At 39.8% G+C, this 26,887-nt stretch overlaps 2 protein-coding genes across 4 annotated transcripts in view; both read right to left on the bottom strand.

The window, feature by feature from the left end:
- CUNH1orf185 (chromosome unknown C1orf185 homolog) overlaps nucleotides 1-19,998 on the bottom strand; it is an 81,354-nt gene extending 61,356 nt beyond the window's left edge. Inside the window, exons 1-3 of the mRNA XM_042674590.1 lie at nucleotides 19,931-19,998; nucleotides 19,136-19,359; nucleotides 18,594-18,828 (exon numbers count right to left, since the gene is read on the bottom strand). Of these exons, the coding sequence (XP_042530524.1) occupies nucleotides 18,594-18,828; nucleotides 19,136-19,359; nucleotides 19,931-19,998 (527 nt within the window). The remainder of the gene's footprint in view (nucleotides 1-18,593; nucleotides 18,829-19,135; nucleotides 19,360-19,930) is intronic.
- Nucleotides 19,999-21,404: 1,406 nt separating this feature from the next.
- Nucleotides 21,405-26,383, bottom strand: Cdkn2c (cyclin dependent kinase inhibitor 2C). 3 transcript variants are annotated; one of them, XM_042682683.1, is made up of 3 exons: nucleotides 26,127-26,383; nucleotides 25,487-25,626; nucleotides 21,405-22,278 (listed from the first exon to the last, which is right to left on the bottom strand). In XM_042682683.1, exons 2-3 carry the CDS (start codon nucleotides 25,613-25,615, stop codon nucleotides 21,901-21,903), a joined length of 507 nt encoding a protein of 168 aa, XP_042538617.1. In that variant the 5' UTR covers nucleotides 25,616-25,626; nucleotides 26,127-26,383; the 3' UTR covers nucleotides 21,405-21,900. The 3 variants fall into 3 exon arrangements, with proteins under 3 accessions (XP_042538617.1, XP_042538630.1, XP_042538623.1); XM_042682696.1 differs by lacking the exon at nucleotides 26,127-26,383 and adding an exon at nucleotides 26,013-26,110; XM_042682689.1 differs by lacking the exon at nucleotides 26,127-26,383 and adding an exon at nucleotides 25,722-25,823.
- Between the last annotated feature and the right edge of the window lie 504 nt (nucleotides 26,384-26,887).

The raw sequence follows: 26,887 nt of genomic DNA, 5'->3' as shown, positions 1-26,887 counted from the left end.
GACTGAGCTCAAGGCCTTGCACTTGCCAGGCAAGTGCTCTTCCACTGAACAAAATCCTCTACCCCAGGTCTCTTTTCTTACTATTTGACAACCTCTAATAATTACGCATAATGACATTATGTATAGTTGGATGCCATTTATAGATGTGTGCTGAAGGTACATTCTTAAACTGCAATGATAACCTTTGTTTAAATTTAAAGAATTTACCTCTTTTAAAGAATTATCAGGCACTAGTGGCTCACACCTGTAATCCTAGCTACTCAGAATGCTGAGATCTGGGGATCATGGTTCAAAGCCAGCTCAAGCAAGGAAGTCTGTGGGACTACTATCTCCAATTAATAACCAAAAAGCCAGAAACGGAGCTGTGGCTTAAAGTGGTAGAGCACTAGCCTTAAGCAACAAGATCTCAAGGACAGCACCCACACCCTAAGTTCAAGCCCCAGGACTAGCAAAAAAAAAATTATAATTCTCCTGAAATTTTGCACATAGGTATTAGTAGAGTAATTGTTAAAATAAGGTTTTTTAATGGATCCATAAAAGCAGAAAAAATTGCCAACACTGGTGGCTCACACTTGTAATCCTAGCTACTTGGGAGTCTGAGATCTGAGGGTCAGTTAAAAGTCAGCCTGGGCAGGCAAATCCATGAGATTTTTTTGTTGTTGTTGTTGTTTGTGGGGCCTGGACTTTGGGCCTGGGCACTGTCCCTCAGCTCTTCAACCCAAGGCTAGCTCTCTACCATTTGAGCCACAGTGCCACTTCCAACTTTTTCTGCTTATGTGGTGCTGAGGAATCAAACCCAGGGCCTGCATGCAAGGCAAGTACTCTACCACTGAGCCACATTCCCAGCCTATCCATGAGATTTTGGTCTCCAGTTAGCAACCAAAAAAGTTGGAACTGGAGCTATGGCTCAAGTGGTAAAAAACTAGCCTTGAGCAGAAAAAGCTCAGGTCAGTGCCCAGGCCCTGAGTTGAAGCCACAGGACTGCCACCAAAATAAAAATTCTGAGAATGGAATACTATGTGATGATTATATGCATGTATACACTGTGTTTAATTTGACTTAAACATGTTTAAGTCCTCAAACATTTGTTAATTTTTATGGTGAAAACATTCAAATTCTTTCCTTCTAAAGGTTTTTTAAAATATAAAGCACATTATTGTCACATCTATAATCACTCAACTATGCAATAGTACACCAGAAAATCTTGCTTTTATCTAACAGTACCCAGTAATTAAACTTTGTTCATTTCTCCCTGCTCACTTCTCTGTTGACCCCTATTTTATCCTCAACTTCCAGGACCCCAAATCTTCTAGAGCCTAATATGAGTTATGTCATACGCTACTTGTCTTTTTATGTCTGCCTTATTTTACTTAACAAAATGATCTGCAGTTCCATCCATGTAAGGGTAACTGTTAAGACTATGAATGTTTCAAATTTAGAACTGTGCCCTATTTTGCAGTAATGTATTTCAAAATAAAGAAAACTATTCTCTTGGGTCTCATGAAGAAACCAGAGAAATAAGTAATAAGCTAAAATGAAGTTTAAAAAGATACTTGCATAAAGGTATAAAGAAGATCTTCCTTTATGTTTTATATAGGAGCATCAAGTTGAATATCACTTTAGAAAAATTCATTTTTCCAATTAAAGGAATTTGGGTATACCATCACATTGCTATATTTCATGTGAAAAAAATATTTATCAAGCATTAATATGACAGCTTTTTTTTTCTCTCTGAGCCAGTATCAGGGTTTGAACTCAGGCCTTATGCTTGTTTGGCTTTTTTTTTTTTCCCCACTGGCAGTTTATCTCTTGAGTCATGCTGGTGTTCTACCATTTATACTATACCATACCTCCAAGCATTTTGCTGGCTTTGAACATAATCCTCCAGATCTGAGCCTCTTTAATAGCTGGGATTATAGGTATTAGACACTGCAGCCTACCTTAACCTGACTACTTTTTAAAAGAACAAATTGACTGTGGAAAATTTGGGGGCAGGGAAGGTGGCTCAGTGGTAGAGTGCTTGCCTCCCATGCATGAGGCCCTGGGTTTGATTCCTCAGCACCACACAAGCAGAAAAAGCCAGAAGTGGCGCTGTGGCTTAAGTGGTAGAGTGCTAGCCTTGAGCTAAAGAGCTGAGGGACAGCGCCCAGTCCCAGAGTTCAGGCACCAAGACCAAAAAAAAAAAAGTATCATTTTTCTTTTGTGTGTGTGTGTGTGTGTGTGCGCACACGCGCGTGTGTGTGTGCCAATCCAGGAGCTTGAATACAGGGTTTGGGTACTGTCTCTACGCTCTTTTGTTCAAACCTAGCTTACTACCGTTTGAACCACACCTCCATTTCCAGCTTTTTTTTTTAGGGGGGACAGAGACAATTATTAATTATTATTAATTAGAGATAAAAATCTAGCCCAGGCTAGTTTTGAACTTCAATCTCAGATCTCAACCTCCTGAGTAGGATTATGGGTATGAGTTTCACTAGTACCCCATTTTTTGCCAGGTGTCAGTGGCTCATGACTGTAATCCTAGCTACTCAGGAGGCTGAGATCTGAGGATCGCAGTTCAAAGCCAGCCCAGGCAGGAAAGTCCATGACACTTTTATATCCAATTAAAAAACTGGAAGTGGTGCTGTGGCACAAGTGATAGAGCGCTAGCCTTAAGCTGAAGAGCTGAGGGACAGCACCCAGGTCCAGAGTTCAAACCCCACACACAACCAAAAAAAAAAAAAGCATTTTTATAGGTTACATAATTCTATTTGAAAATAATTCTATTTGAAAATTTTAAACAGAATATTCTATGGATCATAAGAACTAAGTGCTAGATTTATTTCTTTTATTTTTTCTTATTCTGTTTATAAAATTATTTAATATTTAAATATTAAAATTATAAAACTTTAAAATTAAAATTATTTAATATTTATGAGACTACATAAGTAGTCATATTGCAGCATTGTAGCCAATAACCTATCTTTTCATGATATCCATTCATCCTGACACTTCAGGGGTAAAACTGACTTAATACCCCAAGTGGTCAGGACTGGCCAGACAAAGCTACAGTGATTATTTCAGAAATTGCTGGGCCATCTACTTAGAACCAACAAAGCTCAATGATGAAAAAGTTAGGAAAATCATCAGATTCATAACACATATTTATAATACATATACATATTGTGTAAATATAGGCATATACATAATACATTTTGTTGATTTAATTAGCATATTATGTTAATAATTTATATGGTATAAGAGAAAAAGAAGACTCAAAATTGCTTATCCTAGACTGAGGGTTAGTTCAATGGTAAAGTGCTTACACAGGCCCTGGATTTAATCCCCAGCTCTAGGGGGGAAAAAGTTGATTTTCTTGAGCATTTGGGTGATGGTGAGATATTTACTGAAACAGGATATTTACTGAAGCAAGTTTTATGAAATTCAAAGTTAAGGGTTTAGTTTGGGACATCATAAATTTGAGATGCTGATTAGACACACAATAATAAATGTCAAGTAACAGTTGTACAAATGAGTTTAAGAGGAATTTCGAATTCCTTAGGGTAGATTCCTAGTAGTAGAGTTGCTGGATCAAAGGTTATGTGCATTTTTACAGGGCTGTGCTGGAGCCAGCTGGCTAGGACAGCCCGTGCAAAATTGAGAAGAAGTGGTAAGAGTATGATCCTAGCCTTGTTCCTGATTTTGGCTGGGGGGAGGTGGGGAGTGCAGGAAATCAGTCTAAAAATGAAGCACAACTTTGCTTTAAGTTTTTGAGTAAAGGAAGTTCCTTTTTTTTCCCTATTTTTCCCCTCATCAGTGGGGTATTATGCTTTGCAAATGCTTTTTCTATATCTACTGAGCTAATAGTTGTTCTCATGTGCTTTGTTAATATAATGAATTGATTTTTGAGTGTTTAACCAACCTGAACTTTTGGATAAATTTTCCTTAGTCAAGCTATATTACATAATTCTGATTTTTTTTTTTTTGTGCCAGTTCTGGGGCTTGAACTCAGGGCCTGGACACTGTCCCTGAGCTGCTTTTGCTCAAGGCTAGCACTCTACCACTTGAGCCACAGTGCCACTTCTTGCTTTTCTGTTTGTGTGGTATTGAGGAAGTGAATCCAGGGCTTCATGCATGCTAGGGAAGCACTCTACCACTAAGCCACATTCCCAGCCTCATTTTTTTTTTTTTTGAGGCAGGGTCTCACTATGTATCTTAGGCTGGCCTCAAATGCACTTAGCTCCTGCAGTGCTGGGATTACTTTTATGCAACATCATACCAGGCTTCATATGCTGAATTCTATTTGCTAGTTTAAATTTTTTCCTAGTGCTAAGGCATATTATGTTAATAATTTATATGATATAAGAGAAAGAAAAGAATCAAAATTGTTTATCCTAGACTGAGGGTTAGTTCAATGGTGAAGTGCTTACTCGGGCCCTGGGTTTAATCCCCAGCATGTACTATAGTCCCATCTACTCTAGTGGCTAAGGTAAAAGGATCACTTGAGCTTATAAAATTAAGCCAAGTACCAGTAGCTTATCCCTGTAATCCTCCTAGCTACTCAGGAGGCTGAGATCTGAGGATCAAGGTCTGAAGCCTGCCCAGGTAAGAAAGTGTGGGAAATTCTTATCTCCAGTTAACTATCAAAAAACAATGGAAGTGTAGCTGTGGCTCAAGTGGTACAGTGTTAACATTGAGCACAAAGGCTCAGGGACAGTGTCTATGCCCTGAGTTCAAGCCCCAGGACCAGGAAAATAGAAAATAAAAATATACTTAATAAAGTTAAATAATGAAGTCAGGTGTGCCTGGAGTTTTCTTTGTTGAAACATCTTAAATAAAATTTCAATTTCTGAGCTGGAAATGTGGCTTACTGGTAGAGTGCTGGCCTAGCATGCATGAAACCCTAGGTTCAATTCCTTGGTACCACATAAACAGAAAAGGCCAGAAGTGATGCTGTGGCTCAAGTGGTAGAGTGCTAGCCTTGAGCACAAAGAGGCTCAAGGCACCCAGGCCCTGAGTTCAAGCCCCAGGATTGGCAGAAAAAAAAAAATTCAATTTCTTGTATAGCTACTCATATCAAACATAGGGACTTGTACATGCTAGGCAAGTGCTCTAGTATTGAAATATATCCCCATCCCACTGATTCAGTTTAGATAATTTATTTTCTTCAAAAATAAGTATCTTGGGGGCTGGGAAGGTGGCTCAGTGGTAGAGCGCTTGCCTTGCATGCCTGAGGCCCTGGGTTCGATTCCTCAGCACCACATAAGCAAAAAGAAAAAAGCCGGGAGTGACGCTGTGGCTCAAGTGGTAGAGCCCTATCCTTGAGCTAAAAAGCTGAGGGACAGCGCCCAGGCCCAGAGTTCAGGCCCCACGACTTGACCCAAAAAATAAATAAATAATTAAGTATCTTGCCAGGCACCAGTGGCTCATGCCTGTAATCTTAGCTACTCAGAGGGCTGAGATCTGAGGATCGTGGTTCAAAGCCAGCCCAGGCAGGAAAAATCATGAGATGCCTATCTCCAATAAACTACTAGATAACCAGAAGTGGCGCTGTAATTCAAGTGGTAGAGCGCTTGCCTTGAGCTGAAGAGCTGAGGGACAGCGCCCAAGCCCAGAGTTCAAGCCCCACAACCGACCAAAAAAAAAAAAAGTATCTTGCCTGGGAATATGGCTTAGTGGTAGAGTGCTTTCCTAGCATGCATGAAGCCCTGGGTTCGATTCCTCAGTACCACATAAATAGAAAAAACTGAAGTGGCAATGTGGCTCCAGTAGTAGAGTACTAGCCTTGAGCAAAAGAAGCTCAGGGACAGTGCCTAGTCCCTGAGTTCAAGCCCCAGGACTGGCAAAAAAAAAAAAAAAAAGTATGTCCTTTCCACTAAACATGTGGAATTCATTAGCATAATGTTATTTTTATTTTTCTGTATCTTTTCAATATTTGTAGTAATTATTTTTTCTCTATTTCTAGGTCAACCTAACTAAAAGTTTTTATTATTTACTAACTTTTTCTTGGTATTTTCTAAAAACAAAGATTTTTTTGACAAAATTAAAATGCCATAATCTTACTTAAGAATTTAGCATTCATAGGATAATCTTGTTCAATGTATAGTCCATACTCTAATTTTTCTTGATTGTATAAAAAAAGCCTTTTAAAGATCTCTTGGGCTGGGAAGGTGGCTCAGTGGTAGAGTGCCTGCCTTGCATGCAAGAAGTCCTGGGTTCAATTCCTCAGCACCACATAAACAGAAAAAGCTGGAAGTGACATTGTGGTATAAGTGGTAAAGCACTAGCCTTGAGCTGAGGAGCTGAGGGACAGCACCCAGGCCCAGAGTTCAAGCCCCATGACCAACAAAAAAAAAAGAGAGAAAATAAAAATAAAGAAAAAACTAAGAGTTTTTTTTTAAAAATTAAAAAAAATTAAGATCTCTTATTCAGGGCTGGGAATGTGGCTTGATGGTAGAGTGCTTGCCTAGAATGCATGAAGCCCTCCCTGGGTTCCATTCCTCAGTACTACATACACAGAAAAAGCCGAAAGTGGTGCTGTGGCTCAAGTGGTAGAGTGCTAACCTTGAGCAAAAAGAAGTTCAGGGACAGTGTCCAGGCCCCGAGTTGAAGCCCCAGGACTGGGCCCCAGGACAAAAACAAAAACAAAAACAAAACAAATAAGAATCCAAACTAAGCTGGGCACCAGTGACCTGTAATCCTAGCTACTCAGGAGGCTGAGATTTGAGGATCATGGTTCAAAGCCAGCCCGGGCAGGAAAGTCCGTGAGACTCTTATCTCCAATAAACCACTCAGAAAAACAGAAGTGACGCAGTGGCTCAAGTCGTAGAGTGCTTACCTTGAGCTGAAGAGATGAGGGACAATGCCCAGACCCAGAGATCAAGCCTCACGACTGACAAAAAAAAAAAAAAAAGAATCCAAACTAAAATCATGCATTGTTTATATCCCAGTGTGGTGGTGGCTCCTACCTGTATTCCCAGCACTAAGGGGTCTGAGTCTGAGCATCAAGACTTCCAGATCAACTGGGCACCAGTGGCTTATACCTATAATTCCAGCTATTCAGAAGGCTGAGATCTGAGAGTCAATGTGAGGCAAACCCAGATACATAAATCTGAGACTGTTATCTCCGATTAACCAGCAAAAAGCTGGAAGTGGAAGTGTGACATCTCAAGTGGCAGTGTCCTAGCCATAAAAGTGAAAAAGGTAAGTGATAGCACAAAGCTGTGAGTTTAAACCTCAGAATCAAAAAAAAGAAAAACATACATAGAAAAACTTTCCCTGTCATAAATTAATAAATAATAGATCATGGATCCTTAATACAATGAGAGTAGAGGGACTGAAGATGGAAATAAGGGCCTTGTATATGCTCGGCAAGCACAATATCCCTGAATTCTTCAGTCTTTGGTTTTTTGGTTTTTTTTTTTTTGGTGGGGGGGGCCCGTCAGTCATAGGGCTTGAACTCAGGGCCTGGATACTGTTTCTGAGCTCCTTGGCTCAAGGCTAGCACTCTACCACTTTGAACCACAGCACCACCTCAGTTTTCTAGTGGTTAATTGGAGTAAGGGTCTCATGGAGAGGCTGGGAATGTGGCTTAGTGATAGAGTGCTTGCCTTGCATTCATGAAACCCTGGGTTCGATTCCTCGGTATCACATAAACATAAAAAGCCAGCAGTGGTGCTGTGGCTCAAGTTGGTAGAGTGCTAGCCTTGTATAAAAGTAGCTCAGGGACAGTGCCTAGGCGCCTGAGTTCAAGCCCCAGGACTGGCCAAAAGAGAGAGAGAGAGAGTGTCATGGACTTTCTTGCATGGGCTGGCTTTGAACGGTGATTCCTCAGATCTCAGCCTCTTGAGTAGCTAGGATTACAGGTGTGAGCTACTAGCATGGGGCTTTGAGTCATTTTTAATGTGTAGTAAAAAGGGTCTTTTCCTTTTGATAATATCTATTCTTTAAAGGAATCTAGTTATGGGCTGGAAAGGTGGCTCAGTGGTAGAGTGCTTGCCTTGCATGCATGAGGCCCTGGGTTTGATTCCTCAGCACTACATAAGCAGAAAGAGCCAGAAGTGGCACTGTGGCTCAAGTGGTAGAGTGCTAGCCTTGAGCTGAAGAGCTGAGGGACAGTGCCCAGGCCCATAGTTTAGGCCCCATGACCAACAACAACAAAAAAGAATCTAGTTTATTGTCTCACAGAATGGCTCACAATCAATATTTGTTTAATCGCCCTTTCAAAATTAGACTATATGTTCTCAGCAAAAATATTTCATAGGTGATATTGTAAACTTCCTACAGTAGCCCATCAAGAGGCACATACCAGTAGTCCCAGTTCTTGGGAAGTTAAAACAGGGGAATCTCTTAACCTTAAGAGTTCCAGACTATCCTGGGAAACACAGCCAGACCCACTCCAGAAAAGAACCCCCCCCCCCAATTCATTCAATTATCGTCATGCTAAGTTTGATCATCTGATTAAAGTGGTATCCAAAGGTGTCCATTGTTTTTTGTTTTTTTTGAAACTGTCTTGTTACATAACCCAGTGGCCAGAAACTCACTATGTCACCTAGAATGAACTCTAACTTGGAATCCTTCCCTGCTTGCTCTCCCAAGTGCTGGTATTATAGGTATGCACCACCACAGCCAGGTAAGATCTCTCTATTTTATTCATTTTTAGACTCCCTATACCAAAGTAAGGGTTAACAACAGATCTCTCTATTTTAATGATATCTTTTCCCTTTTTAATTAATAAGTAATTTTGGAGGGAATACTTTTTTTGGGGGGGGAGGGTCCAGTTGTAGGGCCTGAACTCTGGGCCTGGGCTCTGTCCCTCAGCTCTTCAGCTCAAGGCTAGCACTCTACCACTTGAGCCACAGCGCCACTTCTGGCTTTTTTTTTCTTTTTGCTTATGTGGTGCTGAGGAATCGAACCCAGGGCCTCATGCATGCAAGGCAAGCACTCTACCACTGAGCCACCTTCCCAGCCCTGGAGGAGATACTTTGAGATCATGCAAATGTATTCTTCCCAAAAAGTTTTCATACAATTATTTCTTTTTTTTTTTTGGGTCCGGTCGTGGGGCCTGAACTCTGGGCCTGGGCGCTGTCCCTCAGCTCTTCAGCTCAAGGCTAGCGCTCTACCACTTGAGCCACAGCGCCACTTCCGGCTTTTTTCTTTTTACTTATGTGGTGCTGAGGAATCGAACCCAGGGCCTCAGGCATGCAAGGCAAGTGCTCTACCACTGAGCCATCTTCCCAGCCCTCATACAATTATTTCTAATCAAGCATTACATTGATGGCTATAAAATAGAATTGGAAAAAAGATAACCTCTTTAACAAATAGTGCTGGGAAAAGTGCGCATTCCATATGTAGAAAACTGACATTATATTCCTATTTTCTCTCCCTGTTCAAAAAGTCAGTTCAAGAGGAAGGCAAGGCAAGGCAAGACAAGGCTGGGCACTACTACTAATCCCACCTATTTAAGAGGCAAGTATCTGAAGGATTGCAGTTTGAGACCAGTCTATGCAAAAAGTTAGCAAGACCTCATTTCAACAAAAAATAAGCTGGATTTGGTGGCACATGTAGGAAAATTGATGTCTATGTTGGCCCAAGAAGAATCACAAGATCCTACGTCAAAATTAAAATAAAAAGGAATAGGGTGTGGTTCTAGTGGTAGGTCATATGCTGGACAAGCACAAAGCCCTGAGTTCAAATGCAATACTATAAATAAAAAGAAAAAACATATTTGAGGCATGAGGCAAGAGAGCTGTGTAAAAACTGTTTTCATTTACTTTCATAAAGGACAAGAGTCAGGATAACAAAGGCAAGACTATATTCTGAAAAGAGAAAGATAGGAAGAACACAGAGAACCACAAAAGAGGGACAAGACAATTAAAAAGCATGGAGAAACAGAGTAACAGAGTAAAGAAGGAAACAGACTATATCTCTAATCTTGGATCTTGGGGATGGGAGTCAGAGGGAAAGCTGAAGTCACTACCGTAAGATAAGCTATGAAACTTTGGAAACAGACTGACAGCTATGGAACAAGCCTAACTCTATACAGTCCTTAAACCAGTGTGGGGATTTGGTACAATAGCAACTTCTGTCTGACAGGCTAACATCAGAAAAAAGACATTTTTTTCACTTCCCATATTTCAAAGAGCTGTATCAAGGTGCCATCTGGAGAAGAGCCTATTCTTCAAGCCTGAATTGTTTTACTAGGGATTACAAGAGACACTAGCTAGTTTTCCTCTATCTGAGTGGTGAAGGAGATTGGGTCTGGTACCCTGAGAATATGGTGGAATCATTTGCTGAGATGCTGAGAAACTGTACTCAAGACCGCCATGACACAGTCTTGCCTGAATACTGTGAATACTTGAACCAAAAGACTATAGGTAATTAAAACAACCAACCAATGACTTGGCCTCAGATGCACAAAGCTCAATGCAGAAAACAAAAAATATGGAAAAACAAGGCAACATGACTCCTTTAAAAGTCATCAATTCCACAAGACTGTATTCTAAACTAGTACCAGGGGCTCATGTCTATAGGTACTTGGGTAGCTAAGACTGTTGGGGTGATAGTTTAGATCAGCCTGGGCAGAAAGAAGTTTGATTTTACTTAGAAGTAGTAATTATAAGCCATGCACTAGTGGCCCATGCCTGTAATCCTAGCTGTTCAGGAGGCTGAGATCTGAGGATTGCAGGAAAGTCCATGAGACTCTTATTTCCAATTAACCACCCAAAATGCTGGAAGTATTATATGTGTGGCTCAAGTGGTACTGTGCTGGCCTTAAGCACAAAAGCTCAGGGACAGTGCACAGGTCCAGAGTTCAAGCCCCAGGACTAGCACACCAAAAAAAATCCTTATGGATGATCTGGTTGAGACCATTACACTGGGACCTAATTCTATATGCTTATGTCACATAAAGGCTAATGAATTAGACATTTAGAAAGGAAAGACACTGAAGATACAGGGGAAGACCATATATATAAGCCATGGAATGCTGGTGCTTTTAGGCGAAAGGAATGGAACAGATTGCTCAGACAGTCCTCAAAAGGAATCAACCCCATACCCATCTTGATTCCATACCTCTAAGTCTTCAGAACTTTGAGATAATAAATTCCTCTTAAGACACTGAGTTTGTAGTACTTTGTTAGCATACCCTCAGGAAATAACATATGCTAAGAATCAGCACATGCCCTCTCATAGCATCTAGCACCTAGCATCTCTCATTCTTGGTCTCGGTAGCTTTCTCTTACTTTCTTACCAATGTAATTCTGAATTCCAAATATACTAAAAAATATTTTATGTAGCAATTTATTTATGTTGGGATTATTGTGCAGAATATCTAATCTTCATTTTATTGAAAATGGAAGTCTAGCTGGACACCATGGCTCATGTCTATAGCTGCTCAGGGGGCTGAGACAAAGAGGATCAAAGTTTAAAGCAAGCCTGGGCAGAAAAATTCTACAAAATTCCTCTTCACACAGTGAGAGAAAAGAAGGATATTCTTAGGAGAGGATCACAGGGGCTCAATAGCTATGGGTATATGATCATATAAAATGATGCTTACCAAAATGAACTCCAAGAAGTGGAGTTTTTGTGGTTCTTCCCCTCCCTCCCCCCCATTTTTCCCTTTGTCACTGTTTTTTATTTCTATACCTTTTATATGTAAATTAATCTGATTTGGGGAAAGGAAGGGGAAGCACAGAAAATAGTAGGACAACGAGTGAACTAATTCAGCAATGGTACTCACTAGACACTATGTTGGAAATGAACTATACCACTTGGGTGGGAGGGAGGTTGGGAGGGAAAAATCTGGAAGAAAATGAGGGATGGGGGTGACACTGTTCAAAAAGAAATGTACTCAATACCTGATTTATGAAGCTGCAACTCCTCTGTACATAACCTTTACAATAAAAATAAAAAAATAAAATTAACTCTACCTTCAATTAATTAGGAAAAAAGCTGTGAGGGAGGCATGCTCAAGTAGAGTGCAAGCAATGAGAAAATTAGCCAAGAGAGAACTGGAGGCATTTAGTTAAAAGCCTGGAACCAGCAAAAATAAATGAACAGGAAATCTATTTGATTCTTCAAGAGTAATTTTCTGCAAATGAAGCCTGATTTTGCTCAGGTACCTAACATTTGCCAAATATTTATTTATTAATATATTTATTGTGCCATTCCGGGGGATTGAACTCAGGGCCTGGGCTTATCCCACTTGTGCTTCAGCTCTACTTCTTACTTTTTGGATGCTAATTGGAGATAGGAGTCTCACAGAATTTCCTGCCTCGGCTGGCTTTGAACTTAGATCCAAGGATCTCAGCCTCCTGAGCAGCTAGGATTACAGGCATGAGCCACTAGTGCTCAGTTGAAATTTATAATTTTAGCCAGGTGCCAGTAGCTCACCCTTGTGAGATCTGAGGATCTCGGTTCAAAGCCAGCCTGTGGCAGGAAAGTCTGTGAGACTCTTATCTCCAATTAGCCACCAGAAAATCAGAAGTGGCACAGTGGCTCAAGTAGACTGGTTGCCTTGAGCTGAAGAGTTGAGCGACAGCATCCAGGCCCAGAGCTCAAGCCCTACAACCAACCAATTTTAATCCAAAAATGTCTGCATTATTCAAAGCTATAGTACTTAAGATTTTCTTTTTTCCTGACTAACATAACTAAATCTACATCTCAGGAAATCTGTATATAAACTTCAAAGCTTCCTGTATTAGAGTTTGAAATGATTTATTAATGAATATTACTTGTAAGTATTACAATTCTGTAAAATAAATGTTAATGCTCATTTTATAAATGACAAAGTATATCTTACCAGTTTCAAGGTGACATACATAATAAGTGACAGAAGTAAAATTTATTTGGCTTTAAAGCCATTAACTATCCCATGCTGACTACTTTTTTTTTTTTTTTTTGCCAGTCCTGGGGCTTGAACTCAAGGCCTGGGCACTGTCCCTGAGCTTCTTTTGATCAAAACTAGTACTCTACTACTTGAGCCACAGTGCCACTTCCAACTTTTTCTGTGTATATGGTACTGAGGAATCGAACCCAGAGCTTCATGCATGCTAGGCAAGCTCTCTACCACTAAGCCACATTCCAAGCCCCTGACTACTTATTATAGATCCTATTTTTTGTAATGATTATGAAACTTGTTATTTTTCTGTTCTTATTTTGATCAGAGTACCATATTCACTTACTCCAAAATAGTGAAAAATACCTTTCAAAACTTACTTATGCATATTTTTATTATAAATTTCCTGTTTACCTGTTATATTGTTAAGAATGCACATTCTCAGAGATTATAAGAGCGAAAGACAATTATTTTGAGGAAGGTTTTCCTTTTTCTTTCCAGTAAGGGAGTTTCCATGATGGGAAACTTAGATCAGTGTAATTAACTGAGCTAGATTTTTGCAAATAAGGCTGCCTTTCCATGCAATCTATACCACTTAGTACCATACACTTTCTTACACCTTACTTGATTTCCGGTTGTGTGTATGCCATATGGGAACTTTATTTAAACAAATAGTTCTTAGATTAGGAGTAGATTTTCTGCTACTTTGTATTCCTATAACAATGCCTGAGGTTTTTAAAAAGCTTATTGGGTAAAAGGAACTTTCTACACATTTATTTCATATATTATTTAAAACATTAGATACTATTACTCCAATTTTACAGATATGAAAAGCCTCAGATATAATTAGTCCCCAAATCATATGCCTACTAGATAACCATAATTATGTTGGTGGATTTGTAGCAATTTTTATGAAAGGTCTTTCCATCTGTGTAACAACAAAAAAAGACATGTATTTATGCTTTAAATTGGTAGCCCATATCCATAGACAGGTTCGCTTACTGATTATCATATCTGAATATCCTGATTTGTAAGATGGGATTTTTAAAAAATCCCAATTCATGAAGGGGTTACGAATACTATATAGAATATAAATTCTATATAATGTAGAGATGATAACTTAATCTTACATTGATTCTGAATGTAATCTCTTTGTGGGAGTAAAGAAAAAGTGCTGCTAAAAAGTACCAGATTTTCATCTTGGTAATTTGCCAAGATATTTTCCTTTGAAAGCATGGATCATTAAAAATTCTTTTATGCTGGTGGTAAGAAACTATTTGTTGATCTTAGTATATGGTACAAGCTCTTTTTATGAGCTCCAGTGAACTAAAAATTATTTTTGTAGTGATTTTGATGGAATTTTTAAAAATTAAAATATTAATAAATGTGTTGTTTATAGATAATCATATGTTTGAAAAGCCATGCATTTTAAATGTTTAACATACTAGGATTGGTGTGTGTGTGTATGTGTGTGTGTGTGTGTGTGTGTGTGTGTGTTCTGAAGATTGAACCCAGGCCCTTACGCCTGGTGGGCAAGTACTCTGCCACTTATTTACATACCTGGCTCAATTTAAAAATCTTCAAAACATTATTAAGCCTTTTAAGAAAGAACTTCAATACAACCATTGACTGTCAACTTATGTTATATGTAATTCTTTGTTATATTGTCACTTTAATATTTTTCCTGTGACATCAGTTATGTTGATCTGTTATATCGTCTTTTACAGCTGCTTTTGTATAGAATAATGTATCATTACAGTAGGGACATGATATATTTCAAATATGTTAGGCAATTTATATGGACTTAGAGACATTTCCTTACTTTAAGCACAATAATCAGCATGCATCCTGTTCAGTGCTTTCTTCTAAGTGGCCTTGCTGTGGTTTCACACTGAATTGCTCTTTCGTCTAGTTCAGATGTCCAGCTGCATTCACTAACTCCTTCAGAATGGTGCTGAGCTTGCTATCTTTGGACAGAACATGTGTCTGTTGTATGTAGAAATAAATAGATATAATTTATACATATAACTATAAATTAGAGATTTTGTTCTAGTTCTGTGTTTTAAAAATATTATCCAAAAGAAAATATAGAAAACATCACAGGAAACTGTCCATGTAAGAAAAATTAATTTGCTTATGTTTATTATGATGATGTAATAAAAGCAATATTTTTAGATGTATTTGCCCTGGTTTTTTATTCTTGAGTATCTTTTACTTGTCTTGTTTTATCCTTGCTTCTGTATTCCTTAGTAAATTACCCAACATGTAATTAATATTTAATTAATCATGAATATCTAAAGCATTGAAAACATCTATTCTTCCCACTCTCATCTTCACAATTGTATTTGTAATATTTAATATTTCTAAGCTGTTGGTATTTAGTGGCTTGTTTATATACCTGCCTCATGACAAGAATCTGAGATAAATGATAGAACTCAGATATATATCAGTATTCTTGGCTCTAAGACTTTAACTTATATCCTTTCCTGCATCATGAGTGAAAATGGTGTCTCCTATGTCTAAAATATTATCAGCTTATTTTATGTGGAGTATTATAGTATCTTAAATGTAAAGTGAGATAAATTGATAGGTTTTGTTCCAAATATGCATTTTCATAGCACTGAACTTCAGTAAGAAATATCTTACATTAATATACATATGTAAAAATTACTCATATAGGACCAAAAACCATTATTTTGAATCTCTGCTTAGTACCATCTATATACTTACAGAGAGACATAGAATATTTTTCCAAGTGTAAAAGATAACTATAAAAGAATGAACATTAAAGTGAAAATATTTAATTTACCTGTTTGAGTAATTTATTTTTTAAATAACTTGGGCTTTTATATCCTACTTCTATAAGTATTAACATTTAGCTTTTACTAGTTAAGATAATTAGCATGGTAAATTTAGTATGGTAAATTAAAATATACCAAATTGCCTTTGGAAGACCAGAATTACATTTAAGTTCTCTCTATATCTTGAGTCTATGTTAAAAGTCTTACCATAAGACACAATAGTAAATACTTTAGCTTGTAGTTAATTGATATTTCAATCATAAACATGCAATTGTTATAACTTTATACCCACAGTTTTTACACTTACCTTCATTTTAATTAAAGAATAGACTGTGCTTTTTGGCTTAGAAGCCTATGATAAATTTGAATTTATAAGGACAATTACTATGATATTTAAAAATTAGGTAATTTTTTGAAACTTGAGGGAGAGATGGTTAAAGAAAGAGGAATAAGAAAAATTGTAAATCTCTTCCTGCATGCTACTTTTTGCTCATAAGCTCAACTGTAAAGCTAAAAAAAAAAGTTAAAGAAAAAAATATTTTTTAAACTACTGTTCTTAATTATGTTTTACTTAGTTTTGAAGAAGAGATTGGAATGATTGCTTATTTTTCCCTCATGATTAGTAAATGGAATTATCCTTCACAGAAAACATACCATGACATATATTATTTCTTATTTGATATTGAGATGGAGAATATTATACTGCTAATCATTAGGTGCTGCTTAACATAATAATGTAAGCAGGTCTTTTAATATATGAATATTTCTATTCCATCTTGAATCATCACCACATTGTATTATTATTGATTTGTAAATTATTCTAGGCCTTTAAGTTAATCATATCTGCTCCAAATTCTGACCAAGAATAAACACATGTCATTTTAAAATAGCCTGATTTTGTCTGAAGTCTTTTTTTTATTGTCAAAATGATGTACAAAGGGATTACAGTTACATAAGTAAGGTAGTGATTACATTTCTTGTCTAATGTCTGAAGTCTTAAATTAGTAGCATGGACATTAGAATGCTGCTGAGTCATTGAAGACAATAATTTTAATAAAAATAAATATAAAGATGAAAAGTATAAGAATTATCTAGGTTCTTAAAGGGCCCAAATGTATACTACAGTTTCTCCAGATTGTAAGAGGAGAGACATTAATTGTACACAGAATAGCCAAATAATTATTCCTAAAGATCTGTGTTTTAATTTTATTAAGTCATGTTTCCAAAGCACACATTTAAAAACTCCGATTTCTTTTCTAGTAAGTGTGCAAAGTGTCCACTGAGAAGGAATAGGAGAGAGGACTGTTTTTGATAAGGCTGTGTTGAGTAATTTGGTTGTATCTCTAAGTTTAAAAATCCAGCATTATGAAAATGACAGTTTTCCTGTACATGTGAGCTTTCCCCATTCATGTAACTAATCAGAACATCTTAAGCATATAGCTAAAATAAATTTAGTTAGCATGATACTGCTTTATATATGGTCAAGATAAAATACCAGTTTTATTTTTTTCTAAGAACTGATGACATACTAAAAGCAGAAACCTCTGTCTCCAAATATGCCCAAGAAGAATTTTGAGTTTATCATTTAGTGATTCCCAGAAAGTGTCCCATTATTTTCATGTTAAAAGGCACTATCACCTTAATTATACCAATTAAATGTGTTTGAGTCCTAGGTAAACTATTTCTTTCATAGCACTGATTGTATGATTTCTTCTTAGTGCTCAAAATAAATGAAGTGTTGTTGGATAGGGATTGGTGGTTTCTTACTTCCTCCCCAAAAGAGCTGATATTTTTGGCTGGTTGTTTTGTGTTTTTTGGTTGGGGTGGAAGGATGTGAGGGAAGAGAAAAGGCCTGTATATGAAGTTAAGCAGGGCTATGCTAAAATCCTTGAGGGATGATGAAAGCTGGAAGAGAAGGAGGGTTATGTGGAACACTTTCAGTATAATAATAGTATCTTTGTAGGTTGATTTTTCTTTTTTTTAATGTGCAAACTCCTTTTGCCTCCTGTCCGCTCCTCTTCTGTACTGATACCTCTGGATGGTTCAGAAGCCATTTTAAAACTCAGAAAGAAAAAATATGTGAGTTCCAGTAGTGCTTTTGCAGGTGCTGTGGAGGCAGGGTAACCTTTGCTCACTTGTTGGATGTTACTGAGCTTTAAAAAAAAAATCTGTGAGAATTAAAAACACAGAAAATTCTAAATTCACATCCTAACACCTGACTTCGCACAATGGCTCTACAGTGGATAGCAAGGCATCTCCCTGGAACCTTCATATATCCAGGTCTGGGGAACTGTGATTCTTTGGAGACAGAAGCTAAAGAGACCCACTGCACTTCCTAAACTATTCTGGATTAGGAAAAAAAAATAACAGAACAACAAAAAAATAAGACTTGGTGTGCATGCGTAGCCTCGGATTCACGGTTGGGGGGCTGAGGGTCTTTTCCACACGATCGTGCCTTTTCAGTCGCGGACGTCATCGAAGTCACTGTAGTCGGGGAGGCCAAGCCAGAGCGCAACCTTCCTAGCCGTCGGAGGGGGCTGAGCAGACCGGGAGGTCTTCGCCTCCTTGCAGCTGGACGCCGGACTGGTAGCCGGCTGTCCTCAGCTGTCACCGGGCGAGGCGGCGCGCGCACCGAGGGGCTGCGGCCGCTCCCGCCGCCAGCTCACCTCCGCGGAGAGCGAGGCGCTCACCGGCCCGCTCGCTCCGGCCCCAGTCCGCAGGCACAGCTCCCCAGGGTGTGGGAGGGTGGGGGTTCCGAGGGTCTAAATGGCGGCCCAGGAGAGGACGGGAAGCCGGGTCCCAGCAGTTTGGGGGTACCCCGCAGCTCGCGGGCGCGGTAGCGGAGGCCCACTCCCCCGCCCTTGCCCCAGCTCCCGCCTCCCGCCCCGCCGAGCGGTGCGCCAGCTCGCCCGGGGCGGCCGGGGCTGCCGCGCACGCTCGCTGGCTCGCACGCACGCACGCACGCACTCACTCACCCTCTCTCCGAGGGCCGGGGCGCCTCCAAGGTTACCCTCGCGCTGGGGACTGGGGCCGGCTCGCGCCACGCGCCTCGTCCGCTGCTCGCCCTTCCGCTGCTCCTAGGCCACGGGGTTTTCAGCCCAAAGCCCAGGACGCTCCCAAGTCCAGGGAGGGCAGTGGCGCAGGAGAGGCCGGCAGGCGTCCGGCCGGCCTGGGCGTGAGGGCGGCCTGCGTGGCTCCGCGAGCCCGGACAGCCGGGTCAAACGAGGTCGCAGCGGGAGGGGGCTGTGGCTCCGGTGGGCGCGCCGGTTCCGTGCGGGCTGGGTCCCGGGGGGCCAGGGCGGTGGGCTCAGCACCAGGGCACTGCTGCAGGCATCCCGGACCCGGAGGTGGACAGAGCCAAGCCGAGGGCCAAACCTGTCGGGGAAAACTAACTAAATAAAAAGAGACTGTTATTTAAGGCGCGGAAATTTGAAATATTTGGACAGGAAGAGAAAAGAAACCTTAGAGAGGGAGGGGGCAAAGCGAGCTAACGGTTTTGAAGCTCCCCCACCCCCACCCCGGGCTTTCTGCGCGCCCTGGAGGGCGCCCCGGGCTCCTGCTTTCTCAGTTGGGCTCCTTGGGGCCGGAGTTAAGTCTGAAGAAAGGGTTTCAAAAGGATAGAAAGGATGTCTTCGCAGCAACTCCACAGTTGCACGGGGCAGAGGTTTCCTCCTGGCCTCAGGCGGAAAGTTTGTTTCCAGCCTCTCACTAGGTCCCTGCGTGGATGTTTTCATGGAACTACTGTGTAAAAGAAAAAAAAAGTCTCCAGTGACTAAAACAGAGACTTTTCCCTCCCTGTAGCCTTTTGACAGAGGTAGCTTAGGACAGTCAGAAAGGACCACAGGACCAGCCTTCCCTCCAGCACTGATTTCCCCCCCTCCTCCCCCCAGCGCTTCTGGGCAATTACTTGCATCACCGTCAAAAGCCGAAAGCACTTTATTTATTTGTTTTCTTTTTTGAGAACTGAGATTTTGAAACCAGTTCTGGGCTACGGTTTCTACCGTGTTCGTTTGATTAGTATGATAAGGGAAATGTATCATATTGTTAAGTGAATTGTTTCCTCAGCCCTGAACACTGCATGTGTTCGGGATACCCAGCGTGGTGTGTGTGTGTGTGTGTGAGTGTGTGTGTGTGCGTGTGTGTGTGCCTGAGCTCATCACGCTACTGCTAGATGCAGCAATGTCATTGATTCATTACTGGAATATGATTAAAAAAAAATTCACTTTGGTTAGTGGCTTGGGGACCAGCAGGTAGTCAGGTCCTGGAAGCGCCTCGCTCTTGTTCCAGGTTTGTGAGCTGAGTTTTAGCCTACTGCGCAAAGGCTAAACCCGTTTCCCTGAAGACTGTGCGCTCAGTGAAGAACTGAATTTGTGAGCGCATCTCTGCTTTGTGTCTTCCACACTTTCTATAGCAACATCTTCTGGGCTGGAAGCATTGAATTAGCCACCTCACTCCCAGCACCTGAATAAATTCAGACGCCTCCCTCATAAAGCTCCTTGCAAATCAGACCTCATTTTAACTCTGTAGCGCCATCTCTTCCATCCTATACATTCTGGCATATTAAAAATTGTTTTACTAAGTACTGTTGAGGTTTTTGAAAGACTGAATAATGGCTTTTCCAATTTCCTAGAAGGGGCTAGATAACTCATTTCTAAAATACTTAGATTAGCAAAGCTACTTCCTGAGACAAGCCAGACAAAAGTGGAGATGTTTAATGCCTAGCAAATTTTAGGCTGATAAGAGATGCGCTTCCTCCCTCTCTATGGTATGGTGGTACGATCTGAAAGAACAAAGCAGTTGCTGTACTTCTTCTCTTTTGCTTTATCAATGTCCTGTGCGTTTATATATGAATTATCAAACCCCTAAAGGCAATTTTTACAGTATGTGATAAAGCAAATGCTGAGATATGGAGAGTAAGGATCATTAAGCTGAATTTCAAATTCAAAAGCTTTCATCTATGTAGTTGATAACTTGTAAGAGTTTTTTAAAATTGCTTTCAATAATAGTGTGCTTGGAAACTATTCAGCTTACTAAAGCAATATATTTTGTGTATTCTTTAAGTCAAAATACAACTTTTCCTCTAAAACAATCTCAATTTGGACTTTTTTTAAAAAAATATGTCTTTGGGACTCCTCTTTGGGGCCTCTCTCTGAATGGAGGTCTCCCTATATCTCCCCACTTTCTTTCATGGCTTTTCTTTTGGTTTCAAATAAGCTTGTTCAGTCTGCTTAAAAAAATGTCTTAGTTTAATTTCATGCCGCCATCAAAAATAAATTTAGTAACTTGTGCTTAAAGGTGGCAGAAGGGAAAGTCTTGTTACACTCATCTTAAGGAATGCAAGTTTTAGTCCAAAAATGAAAAAAAAAGTTTTACCTTCTCCTTTTATATATTTTTATATAATAATGAAAAATAAAAGCTTTATAAACGACTTGCCTGCAATCGTTCCAGTCCTTGTTAGGAAAGGCGTCAGAACCATGCCCTTCAATAAACCTTGAAGTATTTTGTTCTTTTTGAAGTGAGGGCAGAGAGTTTATAAAGCAGGAGGAGGGGACTTTTCACATAAAACATATTTGCTCATGTGGCACTTTATAAAGTATTAAAAGTGGTCAGTGCATTAAAATCTCTTGGTGACAATTATTAATTAATATGACAGGATAAATAGCAGTTGCTGGAAAATTCTCTTGGAGATATATCTTGAGATATTTCTCTTTCATTCAATTTTTAGTCATAGCTAAACATGTTTCCCAAAATATACTCATTTGCTAAAAAGTCTTGTGAAAACCAAGTACCATATGGAAGAGTGACTTATTTATTTATTGCAAAAGTTTCTACATTTATTATTTCAAAAACTCTAAAATAGTTATGACCTTTATATGTAATTTATACAGTTTTCTGGCTAAATGTCTTTGTTCCCCCCAAACTGGTGCTTGTATTTTAGTTTAATACTTAAACATTGTGTAATTTTACATTTCTGCCATTCAGGGAGATCAAGACTGGCAAAAGGATAAGCAAGGAAAAAGTTAAGGAAAAATAAAATATTCAGAAGAAAGCCAACACTTATTTGCAATTACATGTTAGAAATAAGGATTTTGCAAGTGAAAAAGATACTGCTTAAATATACTCATTAAGACTCTAGTAAAAGTTCCACTTATATAGTTTCAAAGATTTAACTAGCTTCTTAAAGTATGAAGAACTATATATTTTAACAAATGATGTTAAAAATAGGACAGGCAATCAATTAACTGACACAATAGAAGTAATGTGCAAAAGCTCTCCTCACATTCATTGCAGATTTGTGGCTCCCCCCACCCCATTTGCCTCCATCAGGCTAATGACCTCGTTCCTCCCATAGAGCCTGGCCAAGTCAAAAGCGGTATCTCCTTTATGATTCCGGTGCCCCACATGGCTGGCTGTGTGCTTCACAAGGAACTCCACCACTGGGAGGTGGCCTTCTTTGGCAGCCAAGTGCAAGGGCAGGTTCCCTTCATTATCCTCGATGTTAACATCAGCTTGAAACTCCAGTAAAGTCTGTAAAGTGTCCAGGAAACCTGCTCTGGCTGCATCATGAATGACAGCAAAACCAGTTCCGTCTTTCAAATTGGGATTAGCACCTTTTAGTAGTAGTCTCCTGGCAATCTCAGGATTTCCAAGTTTCATTACCTAGAAAAGAAGTTTAAAAGTGGTAGAATACTTCAAGTGCTCATGCTAGAGGAATACTTCAAATTATTAACTGCTACTGATGGAATACTTGGGGGAGACTTGTAGGATAGAGTTGAAGGGCATAGTGGCCAGAAAGTACTAGTTAGAAAAAGTAAAAATAAGCATCTCTAATTGATTGAATATCTTAAATGGGCCATGGTATAGGATAAGTTGATCAATAAAATATAATTTGTGCACCTTTATAAATTTCATGGATAACTCAAGTTTTTATCTTCTAAGAAGAGCTGTGTAGTTTCTTTCATGAATTCCTTAAAATAGAAGAAATATGGGATTTAAATAACCTCCTGTTTGCCTTTCCATGCACATAAAATATGCCTGGGGTATTAATTCTGGAAAACCAAACGTGAGTAAAATTTACTTTACAAATAGCTGCTAAAAGCAAATAAGGACGATGGGTTTCTTTAAAACCTCAAAGGCCACCTAGTGTAAAACTGAAATTTTCTTAACTGGTTATTTTTCACAAATTTCCAAACACTTAAATTTCTTTCTTTGCAGTCTACTTCATATTGGCTACCCATTCAGTGCTTAGAATTCATTTCAAATTACAGAATGTTACTGATTATTAAGGTGTTAAATAAGCCACAGTGTTCTACACTGCTTGTTTTTATATCAATTTATCTTAAACTAGGTTCATGTTATGCCTTGTATTAGATAGGAAATGACTGTATGGCAACTGTTCTTGAAAAGAAAAAAATAGTCATCAAATTATATTATTCACTGTTTCTCAGAATTCTAACTAGCCTCCTGATATGCAAAAGAGCAAAAGAAAAAAGAAGATATTTAATATATGTTGGAGAAACAGATGGATTTGTCTTGTGGTTTGAGCCTATTTAATAATCAATTGGTGAGCTTGTCTTATTTCCTTTTATAGTTATTATAGGCATTTAGGAATAACTATTTGTAAACTGCTAATACCTTAAAACTCTAAAGTTTGTTAGGAAAGTGCAAATTTATATCATGAACACTTATTTACTGTTGTTTGATTATATTTCAGTTTAATAAGGCATGTCGATCTCTCATAATTAAAATTATCTTGAATAGCATATAAGTATAAAGTCTATAATTTAGTCATGAAAAACATTACTGTCATTAACACCCTAAAAATTTTCATCATTTTAACTAATTGCATTTATATTAGCTATATTTATAATAATCTACATTTATAATAAATAGGTTGTATAGTAGATATTCATTGTTTATTAAGTCAAATAATAATTGGAAATATATGCAAAATTGATTTCTCTTTTTAAAATGTTTTCTTTAGTAATCACAAACTAAGTAATGTAATAAAATGTACTTAAAGTAACATTTTATAAATGTAAACTATATAGATAGTCAAGATAATAAGTTTCTCTGTTGATAAAACTGTGAACTTTTAGGCCTTTTTTTAGGGCAGTGGTAAAAATGACACCTTATTAATTTTTCAAGAACTTTTATGAACTATACTTTTTAGTTATTAAAAGTTAATGACTCTTAATTTTTTGCCACAAGTTTTCTCATCTAGAATGAGAAGAACAAGAGACAGACACCTTGGATCTGTGTAAAGCAAATGTACAACTAAGGCCTTTGATATTATCCAGACTGAAAAACACTAGGAAGGGAGAACAAGCATTAGCAATTGAGTTAAGTAAATATAATTATAGAAGAAAAATCGCTATCTTTCATAGAAAACAATAGTAATTTTAGTAATGGTATTGAAGAAAGTTCTTAGGTCACAACTTCAATTCGGATTATGCATACTGAAAATAAGCCTTGAGACTCTTGTTTGTTCATGTGTTTCATTATATTACTAAAGCTAAGCCACATTAAGTGGGTGTTGTTATCTTGATAAGTCTGTTAATATAAACAAGATTGCAGAGTTACATTAAAATGTTTTTCAAAAAATTTTAAAAATAGTATTCCTTGTCCAGTCTTCAGTTCATCAAAATCCTATAAGCTCTTATTGTGAACAGTGGATAAGTGGCTCATTCTTTGTGAGATTATTTTAATCTTTTGACTTTTCTTTAGGAAACTTTTCAATGTATTAAATTTGTGGCATTACTATCACCACCACGCCTGTTCAAAACTAATAAGTAGGAAAAGAAAAAAAATCTTCTTCCTACTGAATGTACCTGAAACAAGATAAACAAGATAAAAATGTAAGATAATATGCATATGCTTTATTAATGCTAAAATGTTTGCAAGGCCAGTGAATTCTGATTTTAAAATATTCAGATTGTGTTGACCTTGTGATATCTCCTTCCAGCAAAAATTTCAATTTTAGAACCGAAACAAAACCCTCTAAAAGCCTCCCTAATGTGTTTTCAAAAGCAGCATCGGAATAAGAATATCATCAGAACTCTGATACAACTCCTTTTCCATTCTTCTGCTTTTAAGCCTCTAAACTAAGTTACATGATAACTTTTGGAGGAGAAAAAAAATATTATCAGGTATATACTTGGCAGCTTCACATGTGTCAATTGTTGCCTGTAAATCTAATTACTGAAAATTAGAGCATACCACGGCATGACTGCAGGGACAAAAACACTGTACCTAACCTCTGATTAGAAAACTCAGCTTTTATTTCTTCTCACCCCTAAATGGGTGGATGGTATTATATTAACTGTGAAATGTACATCCTGTCCCCGTGCCCAGGCTGCCCCTTCCAAACCAGGAAAGGTCGTTCGTCAAAACATGAAGCATTTGAAGGAAAAACACCCTTACTAGCAGTTAAGAAAATTAGCGTTAAAGTCAATTAGGGGCAAAGTACCTAAAGCCACTAATAGCGGTGTATTTACTTCGAATAATAATCAGAACAATGTGTTTACACTACTGTCTAAAACAACACAAAACCAAACAAATAGACCTCGGTGCTGCTGCGAATACTTTAAAATCCCCACCGCCTTACACACACACAGACACAAACATTCCAAAATCTAGGATCCTTTTGATATCGAGGATGTTATTGGATTTGACGAGTTTCTTCAAAATACGTCATTTTGGGGAGTTGGATCCTTTCTTAAAGATATAAAATATGGCAACCAAGGAGGCTTTAAAAAATAACAGTGAAAATCGGTACCCCTAAAAGCTTAAATACTGTCATTCTAGAAACCCGGTTCACGTAGGCAACGTTTTTAACCTGTTTTCCCCCACCTCTCTGGATACCAACCTGCAGCGCAGTTCTTCCAAATCCATTTTGGGCATTGACGTTTACATTATTTTGCAATAAACTAGTAAGTTGCTCTAGGTCCCCCCTGGCAGCTGCGGACGCCAACTCGTTCCCCCAAGGCTCGGCCATTCTTTAGGGTCCTGACGATCGGGAAAAGATGAATTAGTTGTTTTTCCTCTCACTCTCACTCTCTCTCGCCCCCCGCCCCCCCTCCCCCGATTCCTTTGCTCCTAACCAGGCTGCATGATGGCATCGAAGACTGACAGAAGGACTGGGATGGTTAATCTGGAGTAGAGCTTGGTAGTAAATACTAGTAAGATCTGCCTGCCAAAAGCCCGCCCCTCGGTTCACACGTGATTATTCAGCAAAACTGAGCCATTGGAGAGGGGCGCCTCCGCTCTCTTTAGCTTAACCCCTATGAAGAATTCTGATGATCCTCCCCCCACCCCGACACCCCCAGCCCAGACACACAGACATTCTGGAGTAAGCACTCTGGACCAGAGATGCAGGCAGAGCTGTCACGTACCTACGCCTCGGAGCGGTGGGAGGACTACGTGTGTAGACTCTTAGGGACGAGGTCCAGCTCAAAAAATACCGCAGAAGAAAAGGCATTTGGGGTGAAGAAAAGGTATTGACCCACCCTGGTTCGCGGTGGTGACTGGAGCCAGAACTTCAGGGGCCGGTCCTCGGAGGGGCTCGGGTTCCATCCGGCTCGCAGAATCCCGAGTCCAGGGCGGACCGCAGAGCGCCGCGGTGGGCTGGATGCTGACGTGCTCCGGGGGTTAAAGATGATCGCCAAAGGCAGACGGCAGAAGCAGTTCCGTGGCCCTCAAGGAGCAGGTCTCAGGGGCTCCCGAGCGTGCTCAACTTCTCCCGGGGAGCCTTCAGTCCCGACCGGGCCCTGTTGGGGGCTAACGCCGGGCGGGAAGACTCTGGAGCCCGCCCGCCGTGCTGCCGCAGCCCCGCCGAGCCTCAGAGGCCGTGGGAGCCGGGCTCGGCGCCAGTCTCGGGAGGCTGCGGGGCGCGCGGCAGGCCCCCGGCAAGCCCGTCATGCCTGCCCCACCGGGTCCCGGGACTCCCGGCAGTCCGAAGAAGGAGGGGAGACACCGGGGAGGTAGCTGCGAGGCTCAGGCTGTGGGGGCGGCTCGCCGCAGCATCGCTGCTGCCGGGGGCAGCTCACCGGCAACTTCCCGCCTCCGCCCGGGCTAGCTCAGCCCGTTTATGGAGTCGCTCATCGAGTGGCCGCCGTCTCCGTCCTTTCCTTCTTTTCCCGGGTGTCGGAGGGCCTCTGGAGATGGGGAAGGTCCGGGGGAACGCTGGCCAGGCTCTGAGGACCGGGGGTCGCCACAATTCCAGGGTGCAACCAGTCCCGCCAACCTCTTGGCGAGAGCCCAGCAGCTT

The sequence above is a fragment of the Dipodomys spectabilis genome, unplaced genomic scaffold, assembly GCF_019054845.1.
Source record: "Dipodomys spectabilis isolate Male_0828 unplaced genomic scaffold, ASM1905484v1 ptg000002l, whole genome shotgun sequence".
NCBI lineage: Eukaryota > Metazoa > Chordata > Mammalia > Rodentia > Heteromyidae > Dipodomys > Dipodomys spectabilis.
Note: the sequence above shows the minus strand (reverse complement) of the source record. Positions and strands in the feature narration are given on the sequence as shown.